Here is a 25,238-nt window from a genome sequence, read left to right on the forward strand (position 1 = left end):
TTCGGAGAGCAGTTGGAATGATACTGAGATTAAAGCATACATGCACTTGACTTTGTTTACATGTAGTACGATAGATGAGTCTGAATTCACACAAACACAACATTTTTTAAGGGGTTGTAAACGAAAAAATTCAAAGCAATTCCTCATTTTCCACTCCATACCTCTATTATGTTCTACTTTGCGTTATTTTTCTCGTAAAGTCCCATAAAATACAATTTACATTCTTTTTGGTAACTGACAAGTGAGTCACTGTACTTCAACCTGCTTTGAATAATGCTTTATATTCAAACCTCTTTACAAAAGATGCATTGGAAATACATTTCTTTATTGGTAGCACATTATACAATAACCATGACTCTCTGCTTTAAAGACATTTTTCTGGTCAAACTCTGATTTAATTCATTTTGTCAAATATTGCAAAAATACCAGCAGAAAAGTTCAACAGTCACAGCAGTTACTTGATCTACTCTGGTCTGTTCTGATATCACATACAGCTGAACCAGTTTTTTTTATTATTATTTAAATCACAGATTGCATTTCAGTAGCAATCTGTTATGACAAAAAAAAAAAAAATTAGGACTTTACATGATCACTTAGCATTTTAGTACATTCCAGAATGATGCTGTGTAACTATAACATGAAAAATAAATAACTCATATTAGAAAGCAGTGAGAAAACAAGGCAGGCCAAATGATAAAGACTTTAATATTACTGCCTCCAATATGTAGTTGGTGTGAAACAGTAAAAAAAGAAAAAGAAAAAAAAGGCCCCTATATGTTACAGTTATTTATGATGGTGCACTGATAAAACATCTCAACACAAAACATCCAGGGGGAAAAAAAAACTGTTTTTATTATCCAACAGGAGGGATACTGTATTTATTTATTTTTTTTACTGGTAACCGTTTAGGGATTTGAACAGAAATGCTTGGACGTCCTGTTATTCGTATTGTACAATCTGCTCGGATCCATATCCATGATTCCGCACCACTGAAGCAGTGTCGACAGAGAAGCATTACATGTCTGCAGTGAGCTGTCCTTTGCTCTGGATGATCCTCATGATGGATTGGACCACCTCGGATGTGGTGCCCTGACCCCCCAGATCCGCTGTGTGCAACTGCAACCACAAGAGCACAATGTAAGCAAATATCCAAGATCCCATTAAAACAAAAACATTTTTGATTCTTGGAGATTCAAATAATTTCAGGCTTTTTTTAAATTGAGGATTTGAATTGTTCTGCAAAGGAAGCTCATATAACTCATGTCTTTGCTGCTCTTCACTGGTTACAAGTTCATTTTAGATTCCAGTTAAAAAAAAAAAATTTTCTTACTTTTAAGGCCCTACATGATCGCTCCTGATCATGCAGGGCCTTAAATGTAAGGTAAAGTAAAAGTAAAGTATGTATGCGACATGTTTAAGCCTCAGACTTTTGCCAGAGCTAGGAGTTCTGCAGATCAGAGGCTCTTGTTGGCTCCACATGCTCCATTTAAAGCCCATGGGGATTCGTAGTTTCAAGCTGTTGCTCCCTGATTGTGGAATTTTCTCCCATTGTATCGATTCCATTGATAATTTTTGAAAAAACCCATTTGTACAGACAGGCTTTTAAGTTAATTTGATAATATGTTTTGTGTGATTTTCCTTTTTGAAGAACTTTGTTATTTTTATCTGTGAAAGGTGCTATACAAACAAACTTGCCCTTTGTACTTTACCTTCACTTCTATCTCCAGGACTGAGGATTTATACAGCATAAAACTTCTTTTCATAAGAAAAGATGCAAACTCTACATTATATTGAAAGCATGCTCAGCTTTAGAGGACTCACCCTAGTTTCATTCATTGTAGTGAGTACTGCATTCCTTATCAAGTTGGCATAGTTATAAAGCCTGGAGAAACAGCAGAAAGTGTTATTAGTTTTATGTACTGGCAATGCTATATCTTTTATCTATACAAGTAGAACTTACTTGAGGTGGTCCAGCATCATGCAACTGGCCAGCAGCATAGCAGTGGGGTTAGCAACGTTTTTCCCTGCAACACTTTTCCCTGTGTTCCTTGTAGCCTGAGATCCACAACAGAAAGAAAAAGAAAGAGAAATTAACCTCTTAATAATTTTTTTAAATCACACAACTTTTACATATTTTTAAAGTGACAGACATAACTATGCTGCTAATTTACAGTCACTTACCGTTTCAAACACGGCATAGTCCCGACCATAATTAGCGCCAGGCACAAGGCCAGGCCCTCCCACCAGGCCGGCGCACACGTTGCTGACAATGTTCCCATACAGATTAGGCATCACCATCACGTCAAACTGTTGGGGTTTGGACACAAGCTGGAAAAGCAGAGGAAATCACAGTAAGACAAAAAAAATAAATACTTTTTTTGAAAACTCCCACACTAAATCCAGACTCATTAAGATTCCCACCTGCATGGTGGTGTTATCCACGATCATGCTGTCGAAAGTGATGTCGGGGTATCCAGAGGCCACTTCCCTGCAGCACTGCAGAAACAAGCCGTCTCCAAGCTTCCTGTGGTGATGAACAAACCAACGGATATTCCAAAAATAAATAATAATAATGAAGGGTTGCACTATTTGGCGTAGAAGTCACTCACATGATATTGGCTTTATGCACTGCAGTGACCTTGCGACGACCTTTCTCCCGAGCCAGTTGAAACGCGTACTCGGCAATCCGGAGGGAATTGCTCCTGGTGATGATCTTCAGACTCTCCACTACCCCCGATACACTCTAAGACAAAAAACAGATAAATTGTCTTACAAATAACCACAACAGTTCTAATAATGTGTTCAAATGACACCATAAAAACAAGATGGTGATCTGAGGAACTTAATACAGTTCAGGGTTTCCCCCAGTGTAATATAAGCCTGGTGGCCCACCATGCTTTACTAGTCTCTTCCCCCGCCAGGCTAAGCATTGCTTGTTTTCAGCAATTAATTGAAAGTTGGGAAAAAAAATCATGGAAGCTAAATGGAAACGGGACTTTAGATTGAGACGGTGGTAATCCAACGTCCTCTTTAACCCGGAAAGATAATTTTTCCCCACTTATTTCCAAGCGGAAATATGTGTGATAAAAAGCCTGTCATGTTGCTACTGTATCGTGATGAACCTGTCAGCTCTCTAATTTCCTTCCTCTCTCTATATTCTGAACTCTTGATACTAATTCAAGTGGATATTTATTCCTGTTCCAGGGCTGTTCACAGTGGGGGATTGAACCCACTGAACCTTAAACTTGATCTGGCTGAAACAACAAATTAAATAAATAAAAATCAAACCATGAAAAAAAATGGAGCAGAGAGGAATCAAGAATAACTTAACTCACAGTAGATTCTCCAAGTAAAAATCCAACAGTGTTTTGATCAACATATTACCGTCACTGATAAAGATTCTTTCTACATGCGAGGTAATATAGAGGGTTCACCTTCTCATCACACCTAAATTAGATTTGACTAACAAACCTAATCTACTGCTTACTGAGACAGCTGCACCAGTTTAGAGTTTATTGAAGTCAGTATTGATTCATGCCGTTTCTGCATTTTTCAGCTTACATAAATGGCAGCATTTACGTAAAAAAAGGAAACCCTATAAACAGTGGGAGGAAAAGTAAAAGTCCAACAAAGTAACAGCAGCAGAGCACTGATTTATTTTTCCCAGTCTGACCTCGTGCTCCAGATTGCTGTATTCTCCTTCTGTGTTCTCCCTGATGATCATGATGTCGATGTTCCTGTGTCGAGTTTGGACTCCAGGGAGGGACTGGCAGTGCATCACGTTGGCGTACAGATCCAAGCTTGTGCTGTTGAAGGAGAAAAATGATCGACCAAGCACACACAGGGGACCAAATTAAGTTAGAAAGGTGAACCATCTGACAAAACAGGGCATTTATCAAGGGAGCTGAATCTTTTATCTACACCTACCGTAGGAGATTATTTCTGGATTTCACAGATGGCGGCATGGTATGTTTGGTCTCTATGTTACCTAACAGGGGGGTTAGGTAATTCTGAAGTTAGACTGCAGTAATGTGGCGTTATGATGAGTAACACGTCAACCCCTCACATTTTTATAGTCTGAATGGGGCTAAAATAAACGCAGTTTAGCTTACCTTTAAGAGCCACTCCATTTCGGCGGATGGCGGTAATGGCATTATCGATATCGTCCTCGGCCTCCAGTGCAGAGTTGACATGCACAACCTCAAAGTCCACAGGCACACAGCTGAACCTGCAAGCATAATTACCAGTGATGAAGGGAGTCATCATCTTTTTATAGTCGAGTCTAATCAGACTATAGCTCTGAGGGAACTAACCTGAAAACCTCTCTAACGTGAGTCAGAAGCTCTGGACCGATTCCATCCCCGGGTATCAGGGTCACAGTGTGTCGACCTCCATACTTTGCAGGAAGGGGCTGCAATACCACCATGAAACCCCATATTAACTATTTTAACATAACAGGAACCCTGCGATTTTGCAAACTTGAATTAATAGGTTACAAAGGAGTTGAAAGGTTGTGCACTTTAGTATTACACTTAGTAATTTAGTTAATTGATAAGAAGGAAGCAAACATTTATAAATGCCAAACATGTTTAAATTGTTAAATCATTTACAAAATGCTGTAATTTAACTTTTAATTTAAAATACAGTTTTTTGTTGGACTAAGTAGTCTGACGTTGGTTGAATGTTGAGTCTTAAGTGTTAAATGTTGATTCTATCGGACCCAATGAAGAGCATCTGTCAACATCAACTTTCAAGTATAAAAGTACATTCTCAACTGGATTTAGGTCCGGACTTTGACTAGGACATTTTAAGGTAAATATATTTTGATCTAAACATTCCATCGTACCTCTAAGAGTATATTGACTTAGGAAAAAGGAGTCACACCTTCATTTCTAGTAAATTTGATTGTTGTAATTAACTGTTTGCTGGCAGTCCCTCAAACTCAGCTTACCCAAAATATTGTAGCGTTCAAACCAAAACTAAAAATTTGAGCATGTCAGTCCCATCTCTTAAAAGCTCTTCACTAGTTATACAGAGAGTGGATTTTAAAATAGGCCTAGTTGTTTTTACAGCCTTAAATGGCCTGGTCCCTCCCTGTGTCTCTTCAGGTCTTCTAGTTACACCCAGCATCAACCCTAGATCAGATCTTGGTTCTTTCAGTCATTAAGATGATGTCCTGTGAAATTCTCTCTCACAAGGTCTCAGATCCCAGTCTCAATAATGCATTTGGTTATTTTATTCTGGTGAATGAACTATTTTCACTTAATTTATTTCTCTGTTTTTTAATAAGATCTTCATTTTGTCTGCTGTTGAAAATCTCAGGACAACAGCCATAAACATAAAGCAAAAACTGAGAAGTAAGTCAGCTGTGATGCAATGCAACAGCAAACTAAAACACCATAAAGGTAGCAATTGTTTACAATAAGATACAAAGGAAAAAACTGATGGTTTTTTAATCTGTTAATGTCGGTGTAAAGCATTTTAATATCTATCTAGCACAGCTGGAATAGCTATTAGGAAAGTTGTGAATTATTTTTGAATATAAGTGCACATTTACTCAATTACTTGAACGCCTTATGTGATACAAACTGATCATCTTCCATTTATTGCAAATGTTCTTAAATACACAGTACAGTTGCATGAAGAATGGAGACACCAATCAGGTTTTACACAGCAGGTTTGAGATCTAAGCCCCCATTCCCCCCAAAGAGCACCACACATGCAATAAAACAAACAAAATTATGAGAATCATTTTATACAGGGAGCAATTTAGTATCAGACTAAAAATTAAGGAATAAAAAGATTATCCAGATTTATGCATCAAAGTATGTGGCCAACATGCAAGCACCTAGTAAATGTGTTTATAAACTAAGTGATGGAGAGTTTTAATTTAATGCATTTAATGTATAGGAATAAAATGCCTTTGTGATTATTCAGCGTGACTGCCTAGAAAAATCAGATGATCCCACTCTTAGACTGATAAATTCTAACAAACAAACAAACAAAAGTCCAGTCATGCATTTTAACCCTGAGCACTCTAAATCAAAAGTCAGCTACTTACAATGTTGTTGCTCTGTTGATAAAGAAGAAATGGAGGACAAAAATAATCAGTTTGATTACAACGTTCAAGAACAGATTAAAACCCAAAAATGTGAGAAATGAACACAGGACATTTTTTGACCCTCCTATGATCCCACAGAAAGTGAAAATGCAGTATGGTTTATTGACAAAAATCAGGACCGTAGTGTTCTTTTAGGCATTTTTTACTGAGTCAAGTAAAAAAACAAAAAACAAACTAAGATTAAATTCTGTTTTTGCCAGGACAGTCTCAGATACTCACAACATGAAGTGTTTTATTCCGGTGACTTGTCAAAGTTGTTCCAAATACCTGAAAAGTTTAACAATACGAGATTTCTGAGGGAACCCCAATAATAATCACAGGGTGGCACTGACGTTATATTATTTGACCTTGTGTCTAGTAGAAAAATACGAGCCGAAACTGCAGCCTACGGATAAAATTACAGAAGGATACAACAAAGCAAGCTTGTTTCGTCTTACTTTAACCGTATTTCCCAGGTGACGACCCCAGAGACGATTTATAATCCTGGAGACAGAGAGCACAGAACTGTGAGCAGCCATCTTGATTATGAGGAAGAAGCCGTCGCGTGCGAGTGCAAGTGTCTCGTGCGTTTTGTATATTCGCTCTTATTAATTTTTTTTATTAAAAAAACAAAAACACATTTATTTTAACCTTTTTAAAGACAGCTTGAAAATAAATAAAAAGCTACATAAAAAGTAGACATAATATAATGCCCACGTGAGCAGTTTTGCGCATGCTCAATGCGTACCGACAGGACTTGTGCACATCCGGAAGTGATAACAGGATGAAAATAGTCAGTTTTTCCTCGTTTTGCCGACAGTGCTCATTATAAATCGCAGACTGGGATTTTGGACTTCGGCTTCTTAAGTCTAAAATATGCCTGCTAAACCGTCTCAATGAATAAAGTGCGCAGAAGACATTGAAAGTCCGGCGCAAAGGGCAGTGGCCGATTAATTTGTGCGGCTGCGTCCCATCAAAGGAGACGAGGTTAAGTCAACTCTCGCGCACCATAGGACTATATAAAGTAGGTAATATTTGCTATTTTAATTTAAGGTATGAATACGAGAAACCAGGTATATGATTTACGCGTTCGCTTCTGTTTGTCTAGGATATATATATCGACATATGTTTACTTATAGCAGACTTATAATTTCAGCAGCTACACGCAAACAAATGCCTTCAGAAAGTTACACGCATAGAATTGAGAAGATGACTGAAAAGTCAGCTTATTTCATTCAGTTTAAAAAGGTTAAAATCATAATTTAGATTTATTACACATAAAAAAAATTTTATTTATGGTGTAAACATTCTTTTACAACATATTCATTGACCGTCTGTGAGGGTAGGGGTTATATATTTTTGCTTAAATAATTTATTCATATGTAAAAAATACAGATTTATTTGAAGGTGAAGTCAGTGACTCTTAAAGTGCTCAAACTTTTCATGTAGGAATTTTGACTTCAACGCACCTTTTTGTTATTTCAACAGCAGATATTTCAAGCTGACCATATCAGGTTTGGAATGGTTTGAGGGAATTTGAAAAATTCTTTACGAGGACTCTTGTTTTTAGAAAGTTTACAAACCACTCCTAGTTTGAGAAATCCAACTGTTTTCAAACATCTTGACTTGCTTGAAACCAGTAGGACATGATTTAAAACTATTTTTCAGTCCTCAAGGCCCACCATCCTTTGTGTTTTTGTTGTCTCTGCTTCACCACACTTTATTTAAATACTATCCATGGCATAAAGTGCTGCAGAAAGCTTCCATCACCCGTTTATTTAAGTCAGGTGTGTAACTTGAAACTGTGCAAATGCCAACAGGGATATAAATACTTTATTTCAATAGTGGTGGAGTAATGGTGGTTGTAGAGTGTACTGGGAGGAAGAATCTTGATAACGCTTGTTGGTGCATTAAGGATGTAGCAGTCTGTCACTAAAGGAGTTCTCTAGCTTAATAACATTTATCACAACTAAGCAGTGGAAAGTAATTTATGTACCGTCTGAATACTGAATTTTTAAGGACCCACATTCTTTGCTCTTGACATACATTGCAGATTTATGTACATTTGTAATACCCCAAGTAATGCTGAAAAACAAGCCATTTTTCTCTAGATCAACTGATAAAATACTTTAAAACACTACAGTTACAGTCCAAATTCTTCATACACTTGTAGATTCAAATTTAAGCAAATTTCTATATTTATAGAATACCTGTGAGAACTTGCAAAACGTTGCTCAGCAGTTATAAGGAGGTTTTGATTGCTTTAATGCAAGTAACGCTTTTTCCTGTATTATGAAGAATAAAAATTATTTTTAAGAAATATTTTTGTAAGTGTAGTGATTGGGGAAAGTTTAAATTTGCTATGTGTTATAGAAAATGCAGTAAGAATATACATAAACATTTGAAGACATGTTGAAATGGATGACAACGACCATCAGCAGAGGAGCAAATCCAGCAAGGCAGACTTCAGGAAGAAGAAAATAAGGACATCCCCTTATTTTCTTATGAACAGTATTTTGGAAGGAACCCTCAAATCTTTTGCACCTGAAAGAAAAACAGATTTCAGCAATCATACAGATATAAATCAACAGTTGACGGAACAGTTAAGTTATAAAATTAAGCACAGGTGAAATACACAACCTTTAACTATGAGAACAGTTAAGAACATATACAGCACATGGAAAAATTCACATGAAACCGTGTAGATTTTTACAGGTATTACTTGGTAATACCTGTAAAAAAAAACAAAAAAAAAAACACACAAAGTAGATTACTACTGGTTGCAAACCAGTCTACAGTAAGCATTGCTATGGTAACTACCAACTGTCAATTGTAGCATCAACTTATATAGTAATAAAAGTCAGGAGAAAATAACTTTTTCATTAAAAAATGAATTTGAAGAAACCAATTTTGATTTACAATATGCTTAAAATTGAACCCTTTTACATATGTTAAATTCCCTCAACGTGCTTGACGCTAACCTCTTGTTTGTCCTGTCTACAGGTCTATGAGACGGTGAATTATGAGACTGACAGGTGAGTTGTAATTGTTTCGAGAGTTTTGTCTGAAGTGTCTTTTGCCTGAGCTTGGTATGTTGTGATTCTGTTAACAGTCCCCCTGCGAGGTGTGGTGGTTCTGCTCCTGGTGGGCTTCACCTGGCTGCTCGCAAGCGTATTATTTGGAGGGGACATCAGTTTATCTGTGCGAAACATCTTCACTGGTAAAAGGAGTAGTCTTCACTTATTTTGTAGGTTTAAGCAGAAATATCAAAGAAAACCTTCAGACTTTTATAAATGTTTTTACGTTAGATCTCAAGATTTAAGTTTCTTGTGGTTTTGTGTTTCTGATTAAACAGAAAAGCCAAGCTGAAAGCATCATAATGTGTTTTATGTTTGGGTGAAATTTTAGTCACTAAAGATAAACTCAGTAAAAAAAAAGAAAAATATTAATCGGCTTCTCAGATGAACATTAGATGTACATGAAGGATCAGGGTTACTGCGTAGCAAAATCAAATCAAGTGTTTTATTTTTGATATTTATTTTAATCAGAAAACCTGTTAATATTTTCAGGCACAAAAGAAGAGCCAACCCAAAGTAAGTATGAAAGACAAAGTACGCACCAATACTCTGTCAGTTTGTGATTTAACTATTGTTGACTCATTTATCATTTATTTTAGCTGAACCGCGTCCTCGGAGGTACAAATGTGGACTTTCAGCACCCTGTCCTTCAAAGCATTTGGCTTTCCGTCTGGTGTCTGGAGCTGCAAACGTCATTGGCCCAAAGATTTGCTTGGAGGATAAGATGTGAGATTTGGCACTGTGAATTTCTCTCCTCCTCGTGTACATCTTTATCTCCCCTGCCGTCCCCTTTTTATTCATTCCGTTTCATTCTGTTATGTTTTTCTTTTCCCTTCTTCTTTGCTTTCCTAACAAGACCTCCAAATATCTCTGGGGAGCTTGATGCAAGTATTGTCTTAGTCTGGTGGTGCTTTATTTTTTTGTCTTGTTAGGCCTTTCCTTTGCGCTGCTGCCTTGTTAGTGTGTAATGTAGTGTAAATAGGTGCAGAAATGTCCCTTAGCAGTGCCCTACTAAAGTACTGATGCTTAGACATTTTTTTATATTTTCCCACATTTGAACAGTGACAGACCCACACAGAGTGGAAGGAAAGTTTGACATGATTTCCAAAATGTGGTTACAAATAGAAAGTTCACCCTTCTGATGCTTGATTCAAACTGTTTCATTGTAGCTGTGGTTGCATGTTTGGAGTTGTTGTCCTGCTGCCTGTTTTAAAATCTCTTACAAACTTTCATCCAGGATTTTCAAACATTTAGCTCCCTTCATACTTGAATGAACTCTAGACAACTTCCCCGCCCTTCCTTATCTGAACTACCCCTAAGTAAGTTTTCATTTGTGCAGTACATAATGTATTTTTGGTGATAGACTAAACAGTATTGTGTGTTTTATAACCTAACTCTGCTTTAAACTGCTTCAGACTCTAACCTGTCTGCTGTGTTCCTTGGTTTTCACGATGCTGTTTGTTCACTAACAAACCTCTGATGCCTTCATAGAACTGCTGGATTCATAATCAGATTATATTACACATGTAGACTTAATACATAGATTAGCTGACTTCTGAAAGCAGTGAACTGATTTTTATTTAGGGAATTCAATGTCACATATATATTCACAATTATGCTGAAATTCTTGTTTTTCTATCATTTATTTTTCTAAGAAAAATGTGTCTAGGTTTTACACATTATATTGTGACACAATGTGTAAAAGTTCAAGGAAGAGAAACACTTCTACTATGCACTGTAAGTGCATTTTAAAGATGTGTGTCTCTGTCTCTTAGGTTAGTGAGCAGTGTGAAGAACAACGTTGGTAGAGGACTTAATATAGCTTTGGTGAATGGTGAGAGACTCATCTTCAACTTATGATTAACAGTGTTATATTTATTTTTACTATTGATTGCAGTACAGTTTTAACACTTTGTTTCTTTGATTTAGGGGTGACAGGTGAACTATTGGAGACTAGAACCTTTGATATGTGGGCAGGAGGTAATGAAATCCAGGAAATTTTGCTTAAACTGTATTCCAGTCTTAGTGGCACACAAGACCCATGAAGTGAAACTCACAGTTTATCTAATGCTTCTTTTCAGATGTGTCCGACTTGTTGAAGTTTCTGCGGCCTCTTCATGAAGGAACACTTGTGTTTGTTGCCTCCTTTGACGATGCTGCTACAAAGTAAGAATCAAGGATGTGAGATTAGTGTAGTATGAAAACGCTGCTTATTTATTTATTTGTTATCCCCCAAAAATTTACGTTTTATGTAGAACATGTTGCTTCAACCTCTAATTGATAGAACTGGATGGGTAGCCAATTTTGCATTGTGGGTTACAAAATGCAAAATTGTGACCAACAATGATGCATTCACATAGTAAATGACGCTGCTTCATTTGTAATAATCTTGTTCAACTGATTCACATACTTGGTATTTCCAGTGCAAATGAAGGAAAAACATCAGTGCATGAGCTGTGAAACATCCAAAGATTTAAATGGTGTGTCATTTAGTTTGTGTACTAGTTTACATGTCATACAGTTCTCCAACAATTGTTTTGTTTGTTTTGGCAGACTTAATGATGAGTCTAGACGTTTGTTTGAGGAGCTCGGTAGTACAGCTGTGAAGGAGATGGCCTTCAGAGACAGCTGGGTGTTTGTTGGAGCCAAGGGCATCGAGAACAAGAGCCCCTTCGAGCAGGTATGAGCCGACTCCTGTGCTCCATTTGTCAACAGCTTTACTTGATGGGACAGATTATTTTAATGATTTTGGTTAAGTTGGCCTAATTTAGTTTTTTATTCATCATCTGTTGAGGCTTGTATCTTTAGTTGTGTCTGGCTGGTTTCATCTCCATGGCAGAGGTTGTATTAAAAAAGTATATAAAGTAACTATTAAGAAGTTTAATTATTCTCATTTTTAGTATTTAAATAAAACACTTTACTCTCACTGAAATTGCTATTAAACCTTCATTGTTAAAAAAAAATTAGGTGCACAAGTTTGAATTGTGAATTATTATTCGCTGTTATTTATATATATAATCTTTGGGTAAATGTCATTTAGCTAGCTGCAAAAAAACCCAAATGACTTTCATAACAATGAACAATCTTTCAACATAGTTCTGAATATTTGACCACTCCTCTTATCAGAAATGGCAGAGTTGATTTAAATGCATCGTCTTCCTGGCACAGACCAGGCTTTTAAGCATACTCTAAATTTTAAATAGACCTCAGGCCGGAGCCGTTCTATAAGTTTTATATTGTGTTTTCCATACCAAGATCAGTTTTGATTGTCCTGTTGGAACACACAGTCATGTTCGTTTTGGTTCTGGTCTGCTCTGCACCCCCAGAACCAGAATCAAACACGGAGAAGCAGCATTCAACTTCTATGCACCACAAATCTGGAAGAAATTTCCAGAAAACTGCCAAACAGCCGAAACACTGAGTTCCTTTAAATCAAGACGAAAAACTCACCTATTCAGAACTGCTTTTAAACCATAACAAATGAAATATTGACCAACATATTTGATGTGTATGATTTTGGTGACGGCACTCATCAAAATGTCTGTCCAATTATTGGCTGCATTGTTTTCTTTAGAACTTTGTAATTTTTATTATGTAAAGCACCTTGAACCTGGAAGCCTTGCTGTTGAAATGTGCTATACAAAAAAAATTTATTGACTGAACTTGATTGATGGAGTAGCCAAACTCCTTCTGGAGAATGCCTTATGGTCAGAGGAGCCAAAGTTAGAGCTATTTGGACAAAGTTGCCATAAAATATATTTGGAGGAATCGAGGTGATTCCACAGACCTAAACATCTTTCATACCATTTAGCACGGTGATGATGGAATGATACTGAGGATCCGTTTTGAAGCCGTTGGTACTGCTGCTTCACACAAAGTGGAAAAACAAAAAAGGAGGGGAACTTGTTCAAATTCACCTAGAACCAGTTCCTAGATAGTTAAAGAAGACACAGGAGACAGTGGAACCAAACACGCATCAAAACTGGTTTTGGAAGGGATAAAGCAGGCTAACATTAAGCTTTTGGATTGACTCCTACCCTACCTCAATCTCTTTTTTTAAAAATTTATGGACTGTGCTTAAAAGCCTGCTCCTGCCCTGAAACCAACCAATTTAAATATGTTCAACTATTTCTGATAAGAAAGAACATATGTCAAACAACAAGACAGAATAATCCCATAACCATGTTTTGGATATCCAAATGCATTTATTTATCTAAACATATACTTAGGTTATTCTTCTTCCAAAAATTTAAACACAGTTGTTTTTAGTTTTGTTTTCAACCATCATTGAAGTTTTGTGATCCTATCCGCCTGAAAAGAATTGCTCAGCTTTGCTGTGAAAAAGACCAACGTTGGTAAGATTTTCATTAGTACAGCTAAGCTTCTCAGCAGCACAATAAAAGCATTGTTGGAAGTTTAAATGATTAATGTAGAAGCAGTGAAATAGTTTGCTGTGAAACCATTAGCCAACTCTGAAATGAAATCGTGTTGATACTGAAGTACTAGTTTTATTAACGACTGAAAAATATTAAAGACAGAAGAGAGAGCATCTGCAGCTGATGTGATGATTATTTGTTGTCAAAGCTTGTCTCCATTTTGAGGTCATATTGCATAAGAACTCACTTAAAATATATAAAAAAATATTAACATGAATTAATTCCTACAAAACCACTGAGTCACATATAACTTAGGAGGCTCATTTGGGTTCAACAAAGTAGAACCCATATAGCTTCTGCTGTAAGGGTCTGAAATGCTGACATCAGTTCTGTTTGGCTGTTTTTGTTTCCAATAGCGTATGAAGAACAGTAAGAGCAGCAACAAGTACGAAGGCTGGCCCGAGTCCCTGGAGATGGACGGTTGTATTCCCCTGCGGCCGCCCCTTGAAGGTTAATTCAGCTTCAGATAGTCTCTCAGACGTCACGGCGACGCCTGAAGTCTCAGCAGGGAAACAAAGTGACTGCAGAAGGTCTACAAGCTTCTGAGTACCTGAAGCTCTTCACAGGATACACAAGTAATATATTCTTATGTCCTGCTTTGGAAAAAGGAATAAACTGAATGTACAGATTATTTTTGAGCTGGAACCAGTTTGTACAGGATTTCAAACAAAGCTTTCTAAGCTGGTTTTTAGCTGAGGAAATGTTCTAGAAACAATGAAAGTTATATCAAGGTAAGCAAATCTTGATATAATTGTTTGCTGGCCAAAGTGCAACTTCAATGAGTGAATATAGCTTAATTGACATTTCAAAACCTCTTATTATTTATATATATATATATATATATATATAGTGTGTATTCTAAGTTTGTGCAACATAACTCAGTTAAATATTTGCACATTGTAATAAAAACAAATCTCATTCCTAATCAACATATCAGAAACAACCTGGAAGTTGTCATTACTATGTGCTCTGTGGATATATTTAAAGCTTGCATACTTAAATACAGAATCATAAATGTAATTCAAACTCTACTAAAGCTGTTCTACCTAGCATTAACTGCCATAATGTCCATAGAACTTGATGCACCAGATGTTGCCTACATGTTTACAGATTCCTTTGGCCTTAAAAGACACACAAACAGAATAAAACTATTTATTTTAACATTTTCTACGCCAAAAACAAATTACAATTTCAGTTTGCCTTGAATGGTTTTGCAGTCTCAGGTCCAGAAGCAATTTCCCACTGAGTTATTTTCAAGCTTTTGCATGTGGTCGAGTGTTTTTTTTTTTTTGTTGTGTGTTTTTTGTTGGAAATGAATGTATTCACTTGGCCCCTTTCAAGTCCTTTAGGAAAAGAATGTGAATAATAGACTATTTAACTTTTTGACTTCAAGTTCATTTTAAAACACTTGATTATGTTAATTTTGTGTAAATATAATTTCTAAGAACAGTAATGTCTGTTAGATTGTGACATCAATAATGAAGAATAAAGAAAACAAATCGATATTTGTCTTTTTTTTATGTCCTTCGATCAGGATCAGGTCCTCCAGGGGGCGACAAAGGGTCATATCTGATGGAGTTTATTCAGTTCATTCTGCTCCAGGCATTTACTTTTTCTAAGCATATGTTCTGATGGTTATGAAGGCTATGAATGAATCTGCAATATTTTGGAATTGAAAGTAACTGCACTAAATATCCTAGAATCAAGACATAATGAACACAATAAGTTACATTGTGCTTCAATGTGATATGGCATATGATGTTAGTAAAAGTGTGATGTAATAGTTTAATTCAGCTATTTCGAAACAAATGGATGGAGCACAAAGTTTGAAGAGGAGCTATGCTATATGTTGAAGTTATCTTTGAAGCGCATGTACTATTTTAACCTAATTTTTCAACTAGACATCCTATTTTTATTTCAGTTTTTAAACGATTGCTATGTGCTTTAATTGATATTGTACCTCCAAAAGTTGCAACAAGTTTTTGATTTAACTAAAACATAAATATTCTACTATACGAACACACATACGGTTGCGCTGGACACAATGTCCCGAGACTTCTACATTCACATGGAAGATGCAAATTCTGTTTTCAGAAATCAGCCCCCATAGAGATTCTTCCTCCATCCGTTCACTCTGATGAACGCCTAAGATAATACTCAGCTATTCTATATGAAGACAAAGATTGACATTTTGCACCTCTCCAACTTCCTAATTAGACTTCCTTTGTAAAACAAAAGTGTGTGTGTGAATCCAAATTAAAATTTCTTATGTGCAAAATCGTCTGATGCAGTCTAAACCTCTTGGTAAATTACTGAACCCTCCCCCCCCAATATAAGTGGAGGATTTTAACAGGATGTGAAACTGTACAAGTGATCAAGAAATTGCAAAAACCTCGAACAGATCATAAATAGTTGCCGCACCGCCCTCTCGTGGCGACAGAAGCTAACTGTCACTTATAGAGTCCATATGTTGATGATGATGATGATGATCCCCGTGGCAGCGCGCGCTCTGCCTGTACGCACGCGAACCTGCTGCTAACCATTAGTAGCCCTCTTGTCAGCGATGTACACAAGTTACTGAAATTTTACGGATTACCGTCACTGGCCGACTGCGGACTGCTCACAGCCGACCAACCGAGCAGCTAGTGGATGAGAAAATGAGTGAACCGACGTTAAGCATAGTCTGAACTGGAACACGTCCGCCGGCTGTTCGCCCGCTGCCTCGCTGTCACACACGGACACCGATGCTCGACGGCTCCGGTGGTGGTGGGGGATTTTCCAGCCGTTATCACCGCGACCAGCCGGGAAGATGTTTGGCTTGGAGAAAACGGAGCCCCGATTTTTTTCTTAAATTGTGTTTTTCCAATAAGTGTAGATAATTTTTATATGAGAGTGTGATGTAAATTTGGCTTAGGTAATCCGGACATTTGTAAATAGGCAATAAAAATCCCGTTTACAGTCAGTATATTTAAGCTACCCTTTTTTTAATTAAATCAACCCAGGACTGATGAGGTATGACGTTACATTCAGGTGAGTGATATTTTTATTATATTTTTTTTTATTACACTACAAATATTTGTCATAAATAGAGTGTTATGTCATATAGTCCTGTCTGATTTGGGAACGGGGATTAAACTTGTCATACATTGTGTTTTCCTACTAGTTATAGAGAATGTTTAGTGTATAAACACTGTAGTGTAGAGCAAACCGTGCTGTAGGAGACGGGCCCTCTTAATAAACCCGCAGCTGGCCCATCAGTTGTAGGATTTGAAGCGTGGTCGCACCTCGGGGACCATTGTTGATTTTGATTAGTGGTGCTGCCCGTCGCCCCTGTCATTTGCTTTTTCCCTGTATGGGGATTGTACTCTTTCCCTCTCTTGTATGGCGTTTCTCAAGTCAGCTGAGCTCCCTGCTAGCCAATAGCAGCGTTTCATGTTACCTTCACGTCCAGGCATTATTGCGCTGTGTATACTGGACCCTATAAATAAACACACAATCTGCGTTCCTCAACTTGTTAGTGCAGAATGAGAGTTGAAGAAATGATCTTTATATGGGTTTAACGTAAACGGAAAATGTATTTATTGCTTTGTTGAAACAATGTGTAGTATTAGCATCAGGTATGAATAAAGCAAAACCTTTCCCCTCTTTAATTCCTCTAAACTGCTAAATCGCTGAACCTCTGGCACCCTCATTATTCATAAAAATCCAGGGATTATTCAGAAGTGAAAGGGGTTCAGTTGTAGATATGTACTCCCAGACTATTAAGCCACTCAGTAATGTTTAATCCTGGTTCCTCAGTGAGTGATTAGAAAGCTTTTCTTTCAACTAGATTTGTGTGGTTTTGCCCACAGAGGGGATGCAAAGCGAACAGAAACCATTGGGGGTGAGATAACACAACATCTTTCTCCCTCTCTCTGTTCACTCTATCCCTGTGAACAGTGCTGTGTGTGTGCTGCTACCTACACTCGAGTCTCACATGCTTGACCTGGATTGGACAAAAGTCCTTGTTGTGTTTTGAGCCTTGGGTTTCCCTAATAGGATGAGAACAATCAATTGTGTGTTTGATTCCAGCAGCTGGCATTTGATATTTCTTGCAAACAGGGAAGCTGCAACATGTGCTGAAGTTGTTCAGACGCTTAAGAGAAACCATTGCACGTTGGTATTTTTGTATGTAGTTTTTTTAAAAGCAAATGCATTTTAATGTATTTTTAGGATTACAGTTGAAACCAGGAGTTTACATACACCAAATAGAATGACAAATAGCTTTTGATTTTAGTACATGTGACCACTTAATGCTGCACATTCAAAGAATGACGGTTTGCAGTTCTTTATAATCCATAAAATGTTTAGAAAATCTGCTGTGCATTATAAGTTGAAAAAGTGCATTTTGGGTTTTTTGTTTTGAAAAAAATACTGTTCTCATTGGGAGCTTTGTTCAGTATATTTTGATTTATACTGTAATAGTTCATGACCTGATAATTATACCGACCATCATTTGCATTGACCATTTAGGAAAATCTGAGAAAATATTATTTGCATAATAATTTGGAACACGGTATAGTTGGGAGTTATCCTCTCTACCACTACTGAGCTCTTTAAAGGCTTGCCTCCAGAAATCTGACAGTGTGAGTCATGTCTGTTAAACGTGGCCTCTTACAGGGACCATGGTCATTGTATTTGTCCGTCTGTGTGATCAACAACTGAGCTGCAGGGACCTAATATCATCAGTGAAGTTGCCGCTTGACTCAGAGCCCATTTGAATTTTGGCCAGCAGCGTTCAGACCTTGTGCATCCTCTGTCTTCCCACATTACTCAGCCTCCATCTCCGCTCTAAATCTCTGTGAGACTAGTGCTGAGTTGGAAGGAGTTTGAAATAAGTTTGAGCGTTGAATTATGCATGCATGGAAAAGTTTGAATGACAAGCAGGTATGACTATGGGGTTGGTTGGTCCACTTGAAACACTTGTTTTTCGGTTTCCAGACAAGCAAATGTGTTAAATGTAGGTGACTCCCAGGTGCACAACTTATTCAAGTTTACCCTGTCTGCTGAAGGGCAATGGAATTATAAGCCACCACAGCTGACACCTGATCATATATCTGGAAAATATAATTTTTATAGTTTTATTGTTATCCACTAAGGTTGCAATGCTCACTCCACCTTTTGCTTCACATGTGATTTATTTCCTCAGGTAGGTGTTTGATTTCTGAAATGCCTAAGCTGATCCTTGGTTTTCAAAATTGAACTTCGGTGTCCTAAAATAAAGAAATGTATAACAGTTTCACAAAGAAAGCTTTTTAAGAACCCCTTAACAATCAGAAAATATTTATAATTTTTGTGGAACATTAAGATAACATGTTAGGATCTCAACTTTCCATTCATCCGTTCGTCCATCGTCCATCCATTCAGCCAATAAACACAGTCCCTCCAACTTGTTTTGGGACTTCTCCTGGTGGGACGTTCATGGAACATCTCACCCGGGAAGCGGACATCTTGGCATCTTAAACAAATGCCTTAAGCCTCCTCAACTGGCTCCTCTTGATATGGAGGAGCAGTGACTCTACTCTAAGCCCCTGCCAGATGGTTATACATGTGAAATATTATTCTATAAAAATGTAATTTTTTTGTCGCTGTGGTGACCAACATCTCATTTTCTAAATGTTGTTAAAACTGAAAAATGAGCAGATAATAACAATAAAGGGACATATTTTTATTTCAGTCATTATTTAAAAATTATTTTTGATTTTATTTTCTTTATTTTGACATTTTATAACATTAAATAGTTGGACAGCACCAGCTCCCCCTCAGCCTGTGTCAGAGGACGTACAAGCGGAAATTATTCTTATGTTAATGTAATCACCTTGTGTTTTGTTTTTTTTACTTTTCCATCCTCCAGAGGCATTCTTCCTCTCCTCTCTTCTGTTCTCCTCTTAGCTGCTTTTGTTTGAGCAGAGATTTAGCTACTCGCTGCAGTCATTCAAGCAAACATTGGCACATATTTTATTAGACAACCTGCCCTTAACCCTCTTTTTGTCTATGCCGTCCCCACCCCTTTATTTCGCCCTCATTCTCTTTCACTCACATTTTCTCACCCCATCAGCCACTGCCCCTCCCTCGCTCCATCTCTCTTTCCCTCTCTTTCTCTGTTTAAAACTCTACTGTCTGCCTGCTCCCACCAACTGCGGTCCCTTACTGTCCCCCCCATGCCACATTTTATTCACTCTTTTCATCTCCATTTCCCCTCTCAGTCACAAAAACATGGCCAGCACACACACAGTCCTCCGGCTCTGTCTCTATCGACCTTCCTAGTTGTTCAGCCGCTGTCTGGTAAGCTGAAAGTTGCTGCAGGACCGCAGTATTTTACTCAGTGTAAGTTAGAAAATTCAGATTATGTTCTGTGTGAAAGATGTAAACAATCCATGCTAACTTTATTTTTGTTTTCAAGGAATCAAATTTGTGTTAAGTGGTAGGTCGCTAATTGTTTTGAAGGTTTTTTTATTTATTTTTCTCTCAACTTTTTTGGTTTAGTTTTTCCAGACATTTTCTGTCCTGTTCATGTGAACAAAAAAGCCTTGGTTAATAGATGCAAAATACAATGAAATGTCAATGTCATTCATTTTTTATTAGTACCTTTTATTTTTTCCAGATAAAGAGAGGTGCTACCAGAGATCTGTAGGAAAGATAAATGACATTCTCCTTTGTTTTTACAGTAATGTAGAGGATCATATCTTTGGCAGTCAGTAAGCAAACATGTCACAATGATTTTAGCTGCACATTTTAGGGATTATTAGGCAGCTGCAGGTGTACTTGGGAACTCCCGGAAGCCTCAAAGGCCGACTCAGTACAAGAGTTCATCTCTCACGAATAGGCACACCGACAGAGATGTGAAGAGAGAATTATTCTGACATGTCAGCCAGCTGTACGCATCATGCTAAATTCATTTTGCTGCCTGGGCGAGATGTCACAATTTCAGCTGCAGTGTTGCTTTTATTATCTTCATCTGTAGTATACCACATTTGCCCACATGAGCAGTTGCTTGGTCATTTGGCTGGTGTCAGGAAATTCCTCTCGGCATTCTTTCGTTGAAAGGGGAACAAGTGGGTTGGGTGAGAGTTACAGTTTGCATGTGTATGTGTGTGTTTTTCCTCTGGAAATAAAAGCGGGCGCGTGTAAAACAACAAAGTTTGTCCTGACAAGCTGGAGTGGGTTCAATATTTGTGTGTGTGTGTATTTGGGTGGGAGACTATGAGGGTGTGAGAGACAGTGATGCGGTTGAACGTGTTTGATGTACTGTGATAACTCTGTCCGGTATGTGGCTTTCATGGGAACTCCTTCCCCTGGGGACACGGGCATAAAAGTTTAAATGGCAGCTTCCTTTTTCTTTATTGTACCTTGTTCCACCTTTGTGTCCTTTACTTATTATATATTATGCCTCACCTCTAGAGAAGAGCTGGACCTTACAGTATGTCCCTTATGAGAGCCATAACTGTTTTTTTCCCTTTGCTTTTAGTCATTAAGTTTTCTGTTTTGTTTCTACATTATACTAAGTAGAAGTGTCGCATTGTGCTACCACGTTGAGTCAGAAATTATACTTTTACAGCTTGTGTTTCTGTCCTTGGAATGTTGCTTAGCTGGAATGGTTTCTGTTCTTTTCAGAGTTTCTTAGCAGTTGGTGTTTGACTGACAGCTATGCACATTGCTTGCCAGACATGTTTACTTTAAAGTTGGACACACAATAGGCTTGATGCGATTCTTAATTACCATGTTGTAAAAGAGAAAAGAGACCAGCATGGTTTCTTTTCTCTAAGGTCTAAGGTCTGGACTCACTGTGGTGAAGTAGTTGGTCTCTGTTGATGTCTTCATAACTACAAGTCCTGTATCCCAAGAAACTTTTCATGTGAATTGGATGCTCTAAAAAGCCTAGCAAGTTTGGCTTGCAAGATGGACTATCAAGCTTCATGTGGTCATCTGTAAAGTAAAACATGTTGTGTTTTTAACTAATGCAAAGTGAGATTATTTTCACATCATGACTCCACCTTTTTTTCTCTCCATTTATTGCTCTATTCTGTTCCCATTCTAATCACATTTCTCTGTGCTAAAACTGTTGCCTCTTTATCCTAGTTTGTTTGCTTTCTTTATGTTCAGATTATTGATCCTGAGCTTTAACTCTTTCCTGTAGAAACTGTCAGAGAAACTTTTGGTTTTGATACCCTAACAAAACAGCAGCTAAAATGTGGTTATTTGGACATTTTGACAAGCAGTTATGAATTTGAACAAAAATCAGAGACAGATTTTTGTCTTGCCTTCTATGTCGCTTTATTGACACCTATGTTTTGTGCAGAACTAAACATGAGGAAAATTAGGTAGATTTTGTTGGAACATCAAATCCTGTCAGGCCTGTGTTTTACTGCATTGGGACATTTTACCTTTTATATTTAAGGGTTCAATACTCTATGAGTGCTCCCCAGACGTTATGTAATTAGTTGTTGAATTCACCAGAAAGGAGGTCATGCTGTCAGTTTCACTTTCAGTTCCAAGTATCTAACATATCGAAGTGAGTGACTTTTCAGCAACTTCTGCATAGGAAGCCATAATGTAAAGAACTGTTATTGTTGGATTATCTCTGTGATCATGAGTATCAGATGCATAAATTCTGTAGCAATGGTGCACTAAGTGGCATACATGGTAGTTGAAAGTTGCAGGGCTCATATCACTGGGTAAAAGTGTTGCTTCACAGTACCATTGTGTTCACATTGTGAAACAACAATGTAAGCTATCATTTTCCTTTTATCCAAAACTGAAAAGCAACAATTGTTCCTACTATTCCAAAAATAATGCAACATTACTTACTGCAATAATAATAGTGTTATCCTCTGAAATCTTTATTTTATTGCATAGACTCAAAAAAAAAACAACAATCCCGAATAAGGACCTTTGAAATTTAGTAGCAGTTTAGTGTCCAGTATATAACCTATTATTGCTGTTCTGCTCCTTATTGAGGAACACAAGTTTAACAAGCTGGTACTGGCTGGGTATTTGGTCCAGCTGTCTACTCAGGTAGTTACTCTGCAGTCAGCTGCTTATTGAACATGCTCTTATATTGCCAAACCTAGATATTTAAAATATAGATGCGAAAGATGTTGCTCCTGCAGTTTTTATGCCATGGCTGTGTTTTGCAACCAGAGAAAAGCTTAAAACAGCAATCATCTTTAAAGACTTTAGTATTATTATTTCAACAAGCCCGATTGGTAATGGCAGCAACAGGTGGGGCAAGGTAAGCGCAGTATTAATTCATGCATCATACAGCTGAAGAAAACTCGGGAATTTTAAAATATAGAATCGGTGTGACGAGACATTTTACAGACTTTGAAACTAACTTTTTAAAGGCCTGTATATATCTTGGCACCAGTGATCAGCACATGTCTAGTCTGCAGGCAGAATCGCAATAAGCCAATCCAAATTGACCAAAAATGCACTGATTATCTCTCTTGGCTGATGCCAGATAATCATAGTTATGAGTAGTTGTTTGTTCATTAGATCTCCACTACAGATGTCTAGTTACTCTAGCCCAGTTCAACAGTCACTCTTTGTATGAATTATTCACACTCAACTGGCCCCTAGATCGTCATCCATTTTTAATGGTTGCAGTTGCATTCCACTGACTGCAGCTCTCTGTTGACTAATGGAGCTGTTTGACACAATTTAAGTCACAAAAGGCTGACAAATGTGCTGGATAGTTAATTAGGGTAGCTCATTAAAAATCCCTTCTAAACTTCATCTCCTCAACTTTACAAAGAGTTTTTGTTTAATTACTTGCAATCATTGTACACAATCACTTCTGTTCATTTATGGAAAGATTTGTAGAAAAGGAACATTATTAAATCCACATGCTTTAATGTATATGATAGTTAGAAAGTATTCCTGCAAAGAGTGAGGATTTTTTTTTTATCTACTCCCATAATTCAAATTCATATTAGAAAGGCTTGCTTGAAACCTGGCTTACCTTAACCTCAGAGACACAGATATATTCATAATCTAGGAATTCCACCTGGTGTGTATCTAAATATTAACATATTGTTTCGTATTTGTCTTGCAGATTCACTTGAAGATCTTCAGAGAAAAAAAATCTTCAGCTTTCACAGGAGGTGTGAAAACCTCTGGATTAGTGTGCTGCTCAACAAACATGTCAATTCCTTTGGGTTCTGCTACACAAGTGGATTTTGACAAACATGTAGAAAAATTAGGATAAGGACACTAGAGACAAAAGCTATTCTTTAGTGCCCGTGCTGTCATCCTTATGAATTACTGAGTAGAATATTAGAATAAGACACAAATGAGGAAAAAGTAGATAAGAGGGAGAGAAAGCCTGCAATCTCAACCAACTGTAACCTGAATCACAAATAAAGAACTTTTCAGAACAAAAGTGGTGACTGGCTGACCACAGAAACAGAGAGAGACGGGGACTGACGGAGGAGCAAGGTTTTGGAGGAGGAGGCGAAGGAGGAGGTCTCGAAGGTTTAGGAAAGATCTTTCTCCATGGCTACAGACCCAGGAGAGCCCACAGGCACTGAGCACTCATCTGAGAAAGCTGATGGAAAGAAGGAAGAGGAGGACAAGCAGCGGGAGGTCAGGAGAGACCAACAGAGGGAGAGGACACCTAACACCTTTTTGGGCCTCCCCTCCTCCCAGGCTCAAATGGACTTAGAGAAAGGAGGAGATGACAGAGGAGGAGGAAATCGAGAAGCTGCCTTACAGAAGCTTGGAGAGACTCCGGTCCTAATCCCTATGCCTTCAGTTCCTGTCGATACTGGTCAAAAACAACAGAGACGGGAAAAGCGTTTCTTCAGAAAGAGTGTGGAGATCTGTGATGTGGATGATGACATAGGCATGCCTCCTGACACCCCTCACAGTGCCCCCCACCTGGAGTTGCACTCAACAGATTCAGTCTTTGACAGTGCACAGCAGCAAGGGGCTGCTTCTTCCTGTGTAGCCTTGGGGCATGACCCCTCTCAGGGCCATGAACCTGGAAAAGATGTTCCTCCATCTGCACCCACCCCAAGTGTGAGAGAGAGGGACCGTGAACAGGAGGAGGAAGCAGAGATGAAGGCAGTAGCCACTTCCCCTGGTGGAAGGTTTCTTAAGTTTGACATTGAACTTGGCAGAGGAGCCTTCAAGACTGTGTACAAAGGCCTTGACACGGAGACCTGGGTGGAAGTGGCTTGGTGTGAACTACAGGTAAGACAAAGTATTTTCTTGTTTATACAGACTATTCAAATATTCATCAGGAGGTACATCCACGCAAGGTGAATGCTAATGACAAGAAGAATGAAAATGGAAAAAGCTGTTAGTATGTTGTTGTTGGAATGTGTAAATTTTAGAAAAAATATTCCTCAATAGGCCCAAGCCTTGAGGAGTGAAATTTCTCGTGGAAATCATTACGAATCTGACTGAGTTCTTTTTGGAAAAGAACTCAGTCAGTTAAGTAAATTATCATTCTCTAATCAAAATCACTCTACAGTTGATATAAAAAGTAAAGTACTTTCTTTGTCTGGTGTGCTGTTGAAAAGTGTTTTCGAACTACATGTTAGATGAAGGGCTGAATGTTTGCCCAGTTGGTAGGGCTGTTGA

The 25,238-nt window shown here is 37.8% G+C and overlaps 3 protein-coding genes across 11 annotated transcripts in view; 2 read left to right on the forward strand and 1 right to left on the reverse strand.

The window, feature by feature from the left end:
• Positions 1–304: 304 nt before the first annotated feature.
• Positions 305–6,704, reverse strand: idh3g (isocitrate dehydrogenase (NAD(+)) 3 non-catalytic subunit gamma). Of its 2 annotated transcripts, XM_044130049.1 has the most exons (13): positions 6,559–6,703; positions 6,341–6,388; positions 6,062–6,073; positions 4,314–4,411; positions 4,113–4,228; positions 3,928–3,988; positions 3,674–3,806; positions 2,610–2,743; positions 2,422–2,524; positions 2,182–2,328; positions 1,961–2,055; positions 1,822–1,882; positions 305–1,116 (listed from the first exon to the last, which is right to left on the reverse strand). In XM_044130049.1, exons 1-13 carry the CDS (start codon positions 6,637–6,639, stop codon positions 1,015–1,017), a joined length of 1,191 nt encoding a protein of 396 aa, XP_043985984.1. In that variant the 5' UTR covers positions 6,640–6,703; the 3' UTR covers positions 305–1,014. The 2 variants fall into 2 exon arrangements, with proteins under 2 accessions (XP_043985984.1, XP_043986830.1); XM_044130895.1 differs by lacking the exon at positions 6,062–6,073 and having other exon boundaries at positions 6,559–6,704.
• A 134-nt stretch (positions 6,705–6,838) lies between these two features.
• fam3a (FAM3 metabolism regulating signaling molecule A) lies at positions 6,839–15,118 on the forward strand. 6 transcript variants are annotated; one of them, XM_044134595.1, is made up of 10 exons: positions 6,839–7,124; positions 9,104–9,135; positions 9,213–9,320; positions 9,670–9,693; positions 9,777–9,903; positions 10,953–11,011; positions 11,107–11,157; positions 11,259–11,343; positions 11,731–11,857; positions 13,970–15,118. In XM_044134595.1, the coding sequence occupies exons 2-10, from the start codon at positions 9,123–9,125 to the stop codon at positions 14,066–14,068; spliced, it is 693 nt and encodes a 230-aa protein (XP_043990530.1). In that variant the 5' UTR covers positions 6,839–7,124; positions 9,104–9,122; the 3' UTR covers positions 14,069–15,118. The 6 variants fall into 6 exon arrangements, with proteins under 6 accessions (XP_043990530.1, XP_043989670.1, XP_043992001.1 ...); XM_044133735.1 differs by having other exon boundaries at positions 6,848–7,153; positions 9,649–9,693; XM_044136066.1 differs by having other exon boundaries at positions 6,848–7,153.
• A 990-nt stretch (positions 15,119–16,108) lies between these two features.
• si:dkey-151g10.3 (serine/threonine-protein kinase WNK3) overlaps positions 16,109–25,238 on the forward strand; it is a 40,916-nt gene continuing 31,786 nt past the window's right edge. For all 3 annotated transcript variants that reach the window (XR_006372785.1, XM_044137282.1, XM_044138115.1), the window contains exons 1-2: positions 16,109–16,643; positions 23,707–24,845. Coding sequence is in view for 2 of the 3 variants with exons in the window: in XM_044137282.1 (XP_043993217.1) it covers positions 24,147–24,845 (699 nt within the window). In the remaining variant the exon portion in view is untranslated. The remainder of the gene's footprint in view (positions 16,644–23,706; positions 24,846–25,238) is intronic.

Source organism: Gambusia affinis, linkage group LG01, assembly GCF_019740435.1.
Source record: "Gambusia affinis linkage group LG01, SWU_Gaff_1.0, whole genome shotgun sequence".
NCBI lineage: Eukaryota > Metazoa > Chordata > Actinopteri > Cyprinodontiformes > Poeciliidae > Gambusia > Gambusia affinis.

Excerpts from the sequence above, each read along its gene's own strand:
- idh3g (XM_044130049.1), bottom strand. The coding sequence starts at position 6,639 with ATGGCTGCTCACAGTTCTGTGCTCTCTGTCTCCAGGATTATAAATCGT. Across the intron at positions 6,389-6,558 it reads ACCTGGGAAATACGGTTAAA|GTATTTGGAACAACTTTGAC; the intron begins GTAAGACGAAAC and ends TAAACTTTTCAG. Across the intron at positions 3,807-3,927 it reads TCCAGAAATAATCTCCTACG|CACAAGCTTGGATCTGTACG; the intron begins GTAGGTGTAGAT and ends CTCCTTCAACAG.
- fam3a (XM_044133735.1), top strand. Across the intron at positions 11,012-11,106 it reads TAATATAGCTTTGGTGAATG|GGGTGACAGGTGAACTATTG; the intron begins GTGAGAGACTCA and ends TCTTTGATTTAG. Across the intron at positions 11,858-13,969 it reads ACAAGAGCCCCTTCGAGCAG|CGTATGAAGAACAGTAAGAG; the intron begins GTATGAGCCGAC and ends TGTTTCCAATAG.